At 58.7% G+C, this 11,936-nt stretch overlaps 1 protein-coding gene across 1 annotated transcript; it reads left to right on the forward strand.

The window, feature by feature from the left end:
- Window positions 1-851: 851 nt before the first annotated feature.
- LOC134548547 (uncharacterized protein DDB_G0271670-like) lies at window positions 852-10,275 on the forward strand. The gene is given in 10 exon segments (XM_063393451.1): window positions 852-1,126; window positions 1,242-1,364; window positions 2,576-2,930; window positions 4,075-4,259; window positions 5,084-5,218; window positions 5,630-5,740; window positions 6,594-6,689; window positions 6,921-7,223; window positions 7,338-7,451; window positions 10,083-10,275. Coding segments are annotated over 10 exon segments (1,890 nt in total).
- Window positions 10,276-11,936: the final 1,661 nt, after the last annotated feature.

An 11,936-nucleotide genomic window follows, 5' to 3' on the forward strand; every position in this document is an offset into this window, starting at 1 on the left:
AAACCTCATCCTTGTCATCCTCTTCGTCGTCCTCGTCATCGTGCTCCTCGTCGTCCTCGTCGTCCTCCTCGTCGTCCTCGTCATCGTCCTCATCATTGTCCTGGTCATCTCGGTCATCCTTGTCATCGTCCTCATCCTCCCCATCGTCCTCCCTGTCGTCCTCCCCGTCGTCCTCCCCATCATCCTCCACGTCGTCCTCGTCATCGTCCTCATCATCCCTGTCGTCCCCGTCATCCCTCATCTCCTCTTCCTCCTCATCCTCCTCCGTCTACTCCTCCACCTCCTCCTCCTCCCCCTCCTGGTCGTCCTGGTCATCCTCGTCGTCCTGGTCCTCATTGTCCTTGTTGTCTTCGTCATCCTCGTCGTCCTTGTCGTCCTCGTCATCCTCGTCCTTGTCCTCGTCGGGCCCATTGTCCTCCATGTTGTCCACGTTGTCCTCGTCGTTCTCCACGTCGTCCTCCACATCATCCTCATCCTCGTCCTCGTCCTCGTCCTCGTCATCCCCGTCATCCGCATCGACCCCGTCATCCCCCTCCACCTCCTCCTCCCCTTCCTGGTCCTCCTGGTCCTGGTCCTCGTCATCTTGGTCGTTGTCATACTCGTCGTCCTCCACGTCATCCATGTTGTTCTCCTTGTCGTCATCGTATCCATCGCCCTCCACGTTGTCCATGTCATTCTCCTTGTCGTCCTCGTCATCCATCTCGTCCTTGTCCTCGTCCTCGTCCTCGTCGTCCCCATCATCCGCCATGTCGTCCTCCATGTCGTCCTCATTCTCGTCATCATCCTCCTCATTGTCCTCCTCATCGTCCTCGTCATGCTTGTCATCCTGGTAATTGTCCTCGTCGTTCTCCATGTCATCCTCATCATCCCCATCGTCCTCGTCATCCCCCTTCTCTTCCTCGTCCTCCTCCTCTTGGTCCTCCTGGTCCTGGTCGTCGTCGTCCTCATCGTCGTCCTTGTCGTCCTTGTCGTCGTCCCCGTCATCCCCGTCGTCCTCGTCGTTGTCCACGTCACCCTCGACGTCTTCATCATCCTCCTCATCCTCGTCATCGTCCTCTTCATCCCCGTCGTCATCGTCGTCCCCGTCCATCTCCTCCTCCTCCTCCTGCTCCTGCTCATCTTCCTCCTCCTCCTTCTGCTCCTGCTCATCTTCCTCTTCCTCCGCCTCCTCCTCCTCCTCCTCCTGCTAGTCCTCCTGTTCCTGGTCCTGGTCCTCCTGGTCATCCTTGTCGTCGTCCTCATCCTTCGTCCTCATCCTCGTCGTCACCGTCATCGTCGTCCTCGTCGTCGTCCCAGTCATCCCTGCCGTCTCCATCGTCCCAGTCGTCCTCGTCGTCCCCATCCTCCACTTCCTCCTCCTCCTCCTCCTACTCCTCCACCTTCACCTCCTCCCCATCCTGGTCATCCTGGTCCTCCTGGTCCTCGTCGTCTTCGTCGTCCTGGTCGTCCCCATCATCCTCATCGTCCTCCACGTTGTCCTTGTTGTCCTCCACATCGTCTTCCACATCATCCTCCTTGTCCTCGCCGTCCTTGTCAACCTCATCCTTGTCATTCTCTTCATCATCCTCGTCATTGTCCTTCTCGTTGTCCTTGTCGTCGTCATCGTCATCCTCCTCGTCATCCTCGTCATCGTCCTGGTCATCCACGTCACCCTTGTCGTCATCCTCTTCCTCACCATCGTCCTCCCTGTCGTTCTCCCCATCATCCTCCACGTCGTCCTCGTCCTTGTCCTTGTCATTGTCCCTGTCCTCATTGTTCCTGTCATCCTCCATGTCGTCCACGTTGTCGTCGTCGTCCTCCACGTCATCCTCCACATCATCCTCCACGTCATCCTCCTCCTTGTCCTCGTCCTCGTCCTCCTCGTCATCCCCATCATTCGCATTGTCCCCGTCGTCCCCCTCCACCTCCTCCTGGTCCTCCTGGTCCTGGTCCTCGTCATCTTTTTCATCGTCCACGTCGTACCCATCTTTTCCCACGTCATCCATGTCTTTCTCCTCGTCTTCGTCGTATCCACCGTCTTCCGTGTTGTACATGTCATTCTCCTTGTCGTCCTCGTCATCCTCCTCATCCTCGTTGTCTCATCATCGTCCCCGTCGTCGTCCATGTTGTCCTCCACGTTGTCCTCGTCATCATCCTCCTCATAGTCGTCCTCCTCATCATCCTCGTCATCCTCGTCATGCTCGTCATCCTCGTCATTGTCCTCATCATTCTCCACATCATCCTCGTCGTCCCCATTGTCCTTGTCCTCGCCGTCGTCCTCGTCGTCCCCCTCCACCTCCTCTTCCTCCTCCTCCTCCTGGTCCTCCTGGTCCTCTTGGTCCTGGTCCTCGTCGTCCTCATCGTCGTCCTCGTAGTCCTTGTTGTCATCCCCGTCGTCCCCGTTCTCCCCGTCGTCCTCATCATTGTCCTCGTCATCCTCGTCGTCCTCGTCGTCCTCCACGTTGTCCTTGTTGTCCTCCACATCGTCCTCCACATCATCCTCGTTGTCCTCGTCGTCCTTGTCATCGCTCTTGTCCTCGCCGTCCTCGTCAACCTCATCCTCGTCATTCTCCTCGTTTTCCTTGTCATTGTCCTTCTCATCGTCCTCGTCGCCATCCTCCTCGTCATCCTCATCATCATCCTGGTCATCCACATCATCCTCGTCATCGTCCTCTTCCTCCCCATCGTCCTCCCTGTCGTCCTCCCCATCATCCTCCACGTCGTCCTCGTCGTTGTCCTTATTGTCCTCGTGGTCCCCGTCGTCCCCGTCGTCCCCCATCTCCTCCTCCTCCTCATCCTCCTCTGCCTCCTCCTCCACCTCCCCCTCCTAGTCGTTCTGGTCGTCCTGGTCCTCGTCATCCTTGTCATCCTCGCCATCATCATCCCCGTCGTCCTCGTCATCGTCCTCGTTGTTCTCGTGGTCCTCGTCATCCTCATTGTCCCCATCGTCCGTGTCGTTCCCCGTCATCCCCCATCTCCTCCTCCTCCTCATCCTCCTCCGCCTCCTCCTCCACCTCCCCCTCCTCCCCCTCCTGGTTGTCCTGGTCGTCCTCGTCGTCCTGGTACTCCCATTCCTTGTCCTCGTTGTCATCCCTGTCCTCGTCGTGCCCATCGTCCTCCATGTCGTCTACGTTGTCCTCGTCGTCCTCCACGTCATCCTCCTTGTCATCCCCATCATCCGCATTTTCCCTGTCGTCTCCCTCCACCTCCTCCTCCCCCTTCTGGTCCTCCTGGTCCTCCTGGTCCTGGTCCTCGTCGTCTTTTTCGTCGTCCTCGTCGTACCCATGTCTTTCTCCTCATCTTCGTCGTATACATCGTCTTCCATGTTGTCCATGTCGTTCTCCTTGTCGTCCTCGTCATCCTCCTCATCCTTGTAGTCATCCTCCTCATCATCCTCGTCATGCTCGTCATCCTCGTCATTGTCCTCGTCGTTCTCCACGTCATTCTCGTCGTCCCCGTCGTCCTCGTCCTCCCCGTCATCCTTGTCGTCCCCCTCCACCTCCTCCTCCTCCTCCTCCTCCTCCTGGTCCTCCTGGTCCTCCTGGTCCTCCTGGTCCTCCTGGTCCTCGTCCTCGTCGTCCTCATTGTCCTTGTTGTAGTCCCCGTCGTCCCTATCCTCCCTGTTGTCCCAATCGTCCTCATCGTCCTCATCGTCCTCATCATCTTCGTTGTCCTCATCGTCGTCCTCATCGTCCCCATCGTCATCGTCGTCCACCTCATCCTCTTCCTCCTCCTCCTTAACTGGTCCTCCTCGTCCTGGTCCTGGTGGTCCTGGTCATCCTCGTCATCGTCCTCATCCTCATCGTCCTCATCCTCGTCATCACCATCATCATCGTCCTCATCGTTGTTCTCGTCGTCCCAATCATCAATGTTGCTCCGTCGTCCCGGTTGTCCTCGTCGTCCCAATCCTCCACTTCCTCCTCCTCCTCCTCCACCTCCACCTTCACCTCCTCCACCTCCTGGTCATCCTAGTCCTCCTGGTCCTCGTCGTCTTCAACGTCCTCGTCGTCCCCGTCGTCCTTGTCGCCCTCCACGTTGTCCTTGTTTTCCTCCACATCGTCCTCCATATCGTCCTAGTTGTCCTCGTCGTCCTAGTCATCCTCCTTGTCCTCGCCGTCCTCGTCAACCTCATCCTCGTCATCCTCCTTGTCTTCCTCGTTATCGTCCTGGTCATATACGTCATCCTCGTCGTTGTCTTCATCCTCCCCCTCGTCCTCCCCCTCGTCCTCCCCGTCGTCCTCCCCATCGTCCTCCACGTCGTCCTTGTCGTCATCCTCATCGTCTCGTGGTCCCCGTCGTCCCAGTTGTCCCCATCGTCTGTGTCGTCGCCGTCGTCCCCCATCTCCTCCTCCTCCTCCTCCTCCTCCTCCACCTCCTCCTCCTCCCCCTCCTGGTCGTTCTGGTCGTCTTGGTCCTCGTCGTCCTTGTCGTCCTCGTCGTCCTCGTCCTTGTTGTCCACGTCGTCGTCCTCATGGTCCCCGTCGCCCCTGTTGTCCCCATTGTCCTTGTCGTCCCCATCGTCCCCTATCTCCTCCTCCTCCTCATCCTCCTCCTCCACCTCCCCATCCTCCCCCTCCTGGTCGTCCTGGTCGTCCTGGTCATCCTCGTCGTTCTTGTCATCCTCGTCGTCATCATTATCCCAGTAATCCTCCAAGTCGTCCCCGTCGTCTTCGTTGTCCTCATCATCTTCGTCGTCTTCGTTATCCTCATCGTCCTCGTCCTTGTTCTCATCCTCGTCCTTATCCTCGTCGTGCCCTTCATCCTCCATGTCGTCCATGTTGTCCTCGTCATCTTCCACGTCATCCTCGTCGTCATCCTCATCGTCCTCCACGACGTCCTCCACGTCATCCTCATCCTCGTCCTCATCCTCCTCGTCATCCCCATCATCCATATCGTCCCTGTTGTCCCCCTCCAGCTCCTCCTCCCCTTCCTGGTCCTCCTGGTCCTTCTGGTCCTGGTCCTCATCGTCTTTGTCGTTGTCGTTGTCGTACCCATTGTCCTCCACGTCGTCCATGTCGTTCTCCTTGTCATCCTCGTCATCCTCGTCGTCCTCGTCCCCCTCGTCGTCCTCCACGTTGTCCATGACATCCTTGTCATATTCCAGGTCCTCGCCATCCTCGTCATCCTCGTCATCGTCCTCATCATCCCCCTTGTCCTCCTCGTCATCCCCGTTATCCCCAACATCCTCATCCTCCTCTTCCTCTCCCTCCTCCTCCTGCTCCTCCTCCTCCTCCTCCTCGTTCTCCTCCTCCTCCTCCTCCGCCTGGTCATCCTGGTCCTCCTGGTCCTGGTCTATGTGGTCCCCATCGTCCCCGTTGTCCTCATTGTCCTCGTCGTCCCCGTCGTCCTCCAATTCATCCTCATCGTCCTCGTCGTACTCGTGCCCGTCCTCATCTTCTTCCTTGTCCTTGTCGCCGCCTTTGTCCTCCATGTTGCCCACATCGTCCTTGTCATCCTCCACGTCATCCTCATCCTCGTCGTCGTTGTCCCCCTCGTCGTTGTCCTCATCATCCTTGTCGTCCTCGTCGTCCTCGTCCTCGTCATCGTCCTCCTCCTCCTGGTCCTCTTGGTCCACCTGGTCCTGGTTCTGGTCGTCCACGTCTTCTCTGTTTTCCTCCACGTCGTCCACGTCATCCTTGTCGTCATCCAGGTCCTCGTCATCCTCGTCGTCCTCATCATCGTCCTCATCATCCTCCTCGTCCTCCTGGTCCTCCCCGTCGTCCCCGACATCCCCCTCCTCCTCCTCCTCCTCCTCCCCCTCATCCTCCTCCTCCCCCTTCATCCTCCTCCTCCTCCTCCTCCGCCTGGTCATCCTGGTCCTCCTGGTCCTGGTCATCGTGGTCCCCGTCATCCCCGTGTTCCCAGTTGTCCTCGTTGTACCCATTGTCCTCCACGTTGTCCTCGTTGTCCTTGTCATCCTCGTCCTCCTCCTCCTCGTCCTTCTGGTCCTCCTGGTCCTGGTCCTAGTCCTGGTCCTGGTCCTGGTCTTCGACCTCATCCTCGTCCTTGACCTCGTCCTCGTCCTTGTTGTCGTCATCCCCATCATCCTCCATGTTGTCCACATTGTCCTTGTCGTCCTCCATGTAATCCTCCCCATCGTCATCCACGTCGTCCTCATTGTCGTCCGCATTGTCCTTGTGGTCCCTGTCGTTCCAGTTGTCCCCATTGTCCGTGTCGTCTCCGTCGTCCCCCATCTCCTCCTCCTCGTCCTCCTCCTCCTCCTCCTCCCCCTCCCCCTCCTCCCCCTCCTGGTCGTTCTGGTCATCCTGGTCCTCGTCGTCCTTGTTGTCCTCTTCGTCCTCATCCCTGTCGTCCTCGTCGTCGTCCTCATGGTCCCCATCGTCCCTGTTGTCCCCATTGTCCTTGTCATCCTTGTCGTCCCCCATCTCTTCCTCCTTCTCCTCCTCCTCCTCCTCCACCTCCTCATCCTCCCCCTCCTGGTCGTCCTGGTCGTTCTTGTCGTCCTCGTTGTCATCATCATCCCCGTAATCCTCCAAGTCATCCCCGTCATCTTCGTTGTGCTCATCATCTTCGTTGTCTTCGTCGTCCTCATCGTCCTTGTCCTCGTCCTTGTCCTTGTCCTTGTCGTGCCCTTCATCCTCCATGTCGTCCACGTTGTCTTCGTCGTCCTCCACGTCATCTTCGTCGTCATCCTCCTCGTCCTCCACGTCGTCCTCCATGTCATCCTCGTCCTCGTCCTCGTCCTCCTCGTCATCCCTGTCATCCGCATCGTCCCCGTTGTCCCCCTCCACCTCCTCCTCCCCTTCCTGGTCCTCCTGGTCCTTCTGGTCCTGGTCCTCGTCGTCTTTGTCGTCGTCGTTGTCGTACCCATTGTCCTCCATGTCATCCATGTCGTTCTCCTTGTCGTCCTCGTCATCCTCGTCGTCCTCGTCCCCCTCGTCGTCCTCCATGTCGTCCATGTCATCCTTGTCATATTCCAGGTCCTCGTCATCCTCGTCGCCTTCGTCATCGTTGTCGCCATCCTCCTTGTCCTCCTCATCATCCCCGTCATCCCCATCATCCCCCTCCTCCTCTTCCCCCTTTTCCTCCTCCTCCTCCTCCTTCTTCTCCTCCTTCTCCTCCGCCTGGTCATCCTGGTCCTCCTGGTCCTGGTCATTGTGGTCCCCATCGTCCTCCACGTCGTCCTCATCGTCCTCGTCGTCCCCATCGTCCTCCACGTCGTCCTCATCGTCCTCGTCCTCCTTGTCATCCTCGTCGTCCTCGTCATCCTCGTCCTCGTCATCGTCCTCCTCCTCCTGGTCCTCCTGGTCCTCCTGGTCCACCTGGTCCTGGTCCTGGTTGTCCACGTCGTCTCTGTCTTCCTTCACGTCGTCCATGTCATCCTTGTCGTCATCCAGGTCCTCGTCATCATCGTCGTCCTCGTCATCGTTCTCGTCATCTTCCTCCTCCTCCTGGTCCTCCCCATCGTCCCCGACATCCCCCTCCTCCTCCTCCTCCCCCTCATCCTCCTCCTCCCCCTTCATCCTCCTCCTCCTCCACCTGGTCATCCTGGTCCTCCTGGTCCTGGTCATCGTGGTCCCCATCATCCCCGTGTTCCCAGTCGTCCTCATCGTCCCCGTTGTCCTCCACGTTGTCCTCGTCGTCCTCGTCGTCCTCGTCGTACTTGTCCTCGTCCTCAGCCTCCTCCTCCTGGTCCTTCTGGTCCTCCTGGTCCTGGTCCTGGTCCTGGTCCTCGACCTCGTCCTCATCCTTGTCCTTGTCGTCGTCGTCCACATCATCCTCCATGTTGTCCACATCGTCATTGTCGTCCTCCATGTCATTGTCCCCATCGTCCTCCACGTCGTCCTCATCGTCATCCTCATCATCCTTGTGGTCCCCGTCGTCCCAGTTGTCCCCATCGTCCGTGTCGTCCCCGTCGTCCCCCATCTCCTCCTCCCCCGCCTCCACCTCCCCCTCCTCCCCCTCCTGGTCGTTCTGGTCGTCTTGGTCCTCATCGTCTTTGTCGTCCTCGTCCCTGTCCTCTTCGTCGTCCTCGTGGTCCCCGTCGTCCCTGTTGTCCCCATTGTCCTTGTCGTCCCCGTCGTCCCCCATCTCCTCCTCCTCCTCCTCCTCCTTCTCCTCCACCTCCCCATCCTCCCCCTCCTGGTCGTCCTGGTCGTCCTCGTCGTTCTTGTCGTCCTCATCGTCATCATCATCCCCGTAATCCTCCAAGTCATCCCCATCATCTTCCTTGTCCTTGTCATCTTCGTCGTCTTCGTCGTCCTCGTCGTCCTTGTCCTTGTCCTTGTCCTTGTCCTTGTTCTTGTCCTCGTCATGCCCTTCATCCTCCATGTCGTCCACGTTGCCCTCGTCGTCCTCCATGTCATCCTCGTCCTCATCCTCCTCGTCATCCCCGTCATCCACATCGTCCCCGTTGTCCCCCTCCACCCCCTCCTCCCCCTCCTAGTCCTCCTGGTCCTCCTGGTCCTCATCCTCGTCGTTGTCGTTGTCGTCATATCCATTGTCCTCCACGTTGTCCATGTCGTTCTCCTTGTCGTCCTCTTCATCCTCGTCGTCCTCGTCCTCCTCGTCATCCTCCATGTTGTCCACGTCATCTTTGTCATCATCCACGTTGTCCTCGCCATCGTCCTCGTCGTCCTCCTTGTCATTGTCCTCATCATCCTCGTCATCCTCGTCCTCGTCCCTGTCGTCCTCGTAGTCCCCCTCCACCTCTTCCTTCTCCTCCTGGTCCTCCTGGTCCACCTGGTCCTGGTCCACCTGGTCCTGGTCCTGGTCATCCTCGTCGTCTTTGTCGTTGTCGTTGTCGTACCCATTGTCCTCCACGTCGTCCATGTCGTTCTCCTTGTCGTCCTCGTCATCCTCCTCGTCCTCATCCCCCTCGTCGTTCTCCACGTCGTCCATGTCATCCTTGTCATATTCCAGGTCCTGGTCAACCTCATCGTCCTCATCATCATCCTCGTCATTCTCCTTGTCCTCCTCGTCATCCCCGTCATCCCCAACATCCCCCTCCTCCTCCTCCTCCTCCTCCGCCTGGTCACCCTGGTCCTCCTGGTCCTGGTCATTGTGGTCCCCATCATCCCCATTGTCCTCATCGTCCCCGTCGTCCCCATCGTCCTCCACGTCATCCTCATCGTCCTTGTCGTCCTTGTCGTTCTCGTCCTCGTCATCGTCCTCCTCCTCCTGGTCCTCCTGGTCCACCTGGTCCTGGTCCTGGTTGTCCACGTCGTCTCTGTCATCCTCCACGTCGTCCATGTCATCCTTGTCGTCATCCAGGTCCTCGTCATCCTCGTCGTCCTCGTCATCGTTCTCGTCATCCTCCTCTTCCTCCTGATCCTCCCCGTCGTCCCCGACATCCCCCTCCTCCTCCTCCCCCCCTCCTCCTCCTCCTCCTCCTCCTCCTCCTCCTTCTCTTCCTCCTTCTCCACCTGGTCATCCTGGTCCTCCTGGTCCTGGTCATCGTGGTCCCCGTCATCCCCGTGTTCCCAGTCGTCCTCGTCGTCCCCGTTGTCCTCCACGTCGTCCTCGTCGTCCTTGTCGTCCTCATCCTTATCCTTGTTCTTCTCCTCCTGGTCCTTCTGGTCCTCCTGGTCCTGGTCCTGGTCCTGATCCTGGTCCTGGTCCTGGTCCTTGTCCTTGACCTCATCCTCGTCCTCGTCCTTGTCCTCGTTGTCCCCATTGTCCTCCATGTTGTCCACATCGTCCTTGTCATCCTCCACGTCGTCCTCCCTATCGTCCTCCACGTCGTCCTCGTCGTCCTCAACGTCCTCGTGGTCCCTGTTGTCCCAGTTGTTCCCATCGTCCGTGTCCTCCCCGTCGTCCCCCATCTCTTCCTCCTTGTCCTCCTCCTTCTCCTCCTCCACCTCCCTCTCCTCCCCGTCCTGGTCGTTCTGGTCATCATGGTCCTCGTCGTCCTTGTTGTCCTCGTCATCCTCGTCCCGGTCGTCCTCACCGTCGTCCTCGTGGTCCCTGTCGTCCCCGTTGTCCCCATTGTCCTTTTCGTCCCTGTCGTCCCCCATCTCCTCCTCCTCCTCATCCTCCTCCTCTACCTCCCCATCCTCCCCCTCCTGGTCGTCCTGGTCGTCCTCGTCGTCCTTTTCGCCCTCATCATCATCATCGTCCCCGTTGTCCTCCAAGTTGTCCTTGTCATCTTCGTTGTCCTTGTCATCTTCATCGTCTTCGTCATCCTCGTCTTCGTCCTCGTCGTCGTCCTTGTCGTCCTCATCATCCTCATCGTCCTCGTTCTTGTCCTCATCCTCGTCCTTGTCCTTGTCATGCCCTTCATCCTCCATTTCGTCCACGTTGTCCTCTTCGTCCTCCATGTCATCTTCGTCATGATCCTCGTCGTCCTCCACGTCTTCCTCCACGTCATCCTCATCCTCGTCCTCGTCCTCCTCATCATCCCTGTCATCCGCATCGTCCCCATCGTCCCCCTCCACCTCCTCCTCCCCTTCCTTGTCCTCCTGGTCCTCCTGGTCCTCCTGGTCCTCCTGGTCCTCGTCCTCGTCGTTGTCGTTGTCGTCATATCCATTGTCCTCCACGTCGTCCATGTCGTTCTCCTTGTCATCCTCGTCATCCTCCTCGTCCTCCTCGTCGTCCTCCATATTATCTACGTCATCCTTGTCGTCCTCCACGTCGTGCTCGCCATCGTACTCGTCGTCCTCCTTGTTGTTGTCCTCATCATCCTCGTCGTCCTCGTCCCCGTCGTCCTCGTAGTCCCCCTCCACCTCTTCCTTCTCCTCCTGGTCCTCCTGGTCCACCTGGTCATGGTCGTCCTCGTCGTCCCTGTCGTCCTCCACGTTGTCCATGTCATCCTTGTCATATTCCAGGTCTTTGTCATCCTCGTCATCCCTGAGATCCCCCTCCTCCTCCTCCCCCTCCTCCTCCTCCCACTCCTCCTCCTCCCCCTCCTCCTCCTTCTCTTCCTCCTCCTCATTCTTCTCCTCCTCCTCTGCCTGGTCATCCTGGTTCTCCTGGTCCTGGTCATCGTGGTCCCCATCGTCCCCGTTGTCCCCATCGTCCTTGTCGTCCCCGTTGTCCTCCACGTTGTCCTCATCATCCTCGTCGTCCTTGTCCTTGTCCGCATCCTCATCCTCATCCTCGTCATCGTCCTTGTCGTTGTCCTTATTGTCCTCGTCGTCCTCGTCGTCCTCATCCTCGTCGTCGTCGTCCTCCTCCTCCTGGTCCTCCTGGTCCACCTGGTCCTGGTCCTGATCATCCTCGTCGTCCCTGTCGTCCTCCACGTCGTCCACGTCATCCTCGTCATCTTCGTCATCCTTGTCATCCTCCTGGTCCTCCCTGTCATCCCCGATGCCCCCTCTCCTCTTGCTCCTCGTCGTCTTCCTCCTCGTCCTCCTCCTCCTCCTCCTCCTCCTCTGCCTGGTCATCCTGGTCCTACTTGTCCTGGTCATCGTTGTCCCCGTCGTCCCCGTGTTCCCAGTCGTCCTCGTCGTCCCCGTTGTCCTCCACGTTGTCCTCGTCGTCCTCGTTCTTGTCCTCATCCTCCTCCTCCTATTCCTTCTGGTCCTCCTGGTCCTCGTCCTCCACGTCGTCCTCGTCATCGTCCTCATCGTCCTCGTGGTTCCTGTTGTCCCCGTTGTCCCCATCATCCGTGTCGTCCCCGTTGTCCCCTATCTCCTCCTCCTACTCCTCCGCCTCCTCTTCCGCCTCCCCCTCCTGCCCCTCCTGGTCATCCTTGTCGTCCTCGTCCTCGTTGTCCCCATCATCCTCCATGTTGCCCACGTCGTTATTGTCGTCCTCCACATTTTCCTCATCCTCTTCGTCTTCCTCGTCATTGTCCTCATCATCCTCGTCATCCTCGTCATCCTCGTCGTAGTCCTCGTCGTAGTCCTCGTTGTCCCCATCATCCTCCATGTTGCCCACGTCGTTATTGTCGTCCTCCACATTTTCCTCATCCTCTTCGTCTTCCTCGTCATTGTCCTCATCATCCTCGTCATCCTCGTCATCCTCGTCGTAGTCCTCGTCGTAGTCCTCGTCGT

Source organism: Prinia subflava, chromosome 3, assembly GCF_021018805.1.
Source record: "Prinia subflava isolate CZ2003 ecotype Zambia chromosome 3, Cam_Psub_1.2, whole genome shotgun sequence".
NCBI classification, from domain to species: Eukaryota; Metazoa; Chordata; class Aves; order Passeriformes; family Cisticolidae; genus Prinia; species Prinia subflava.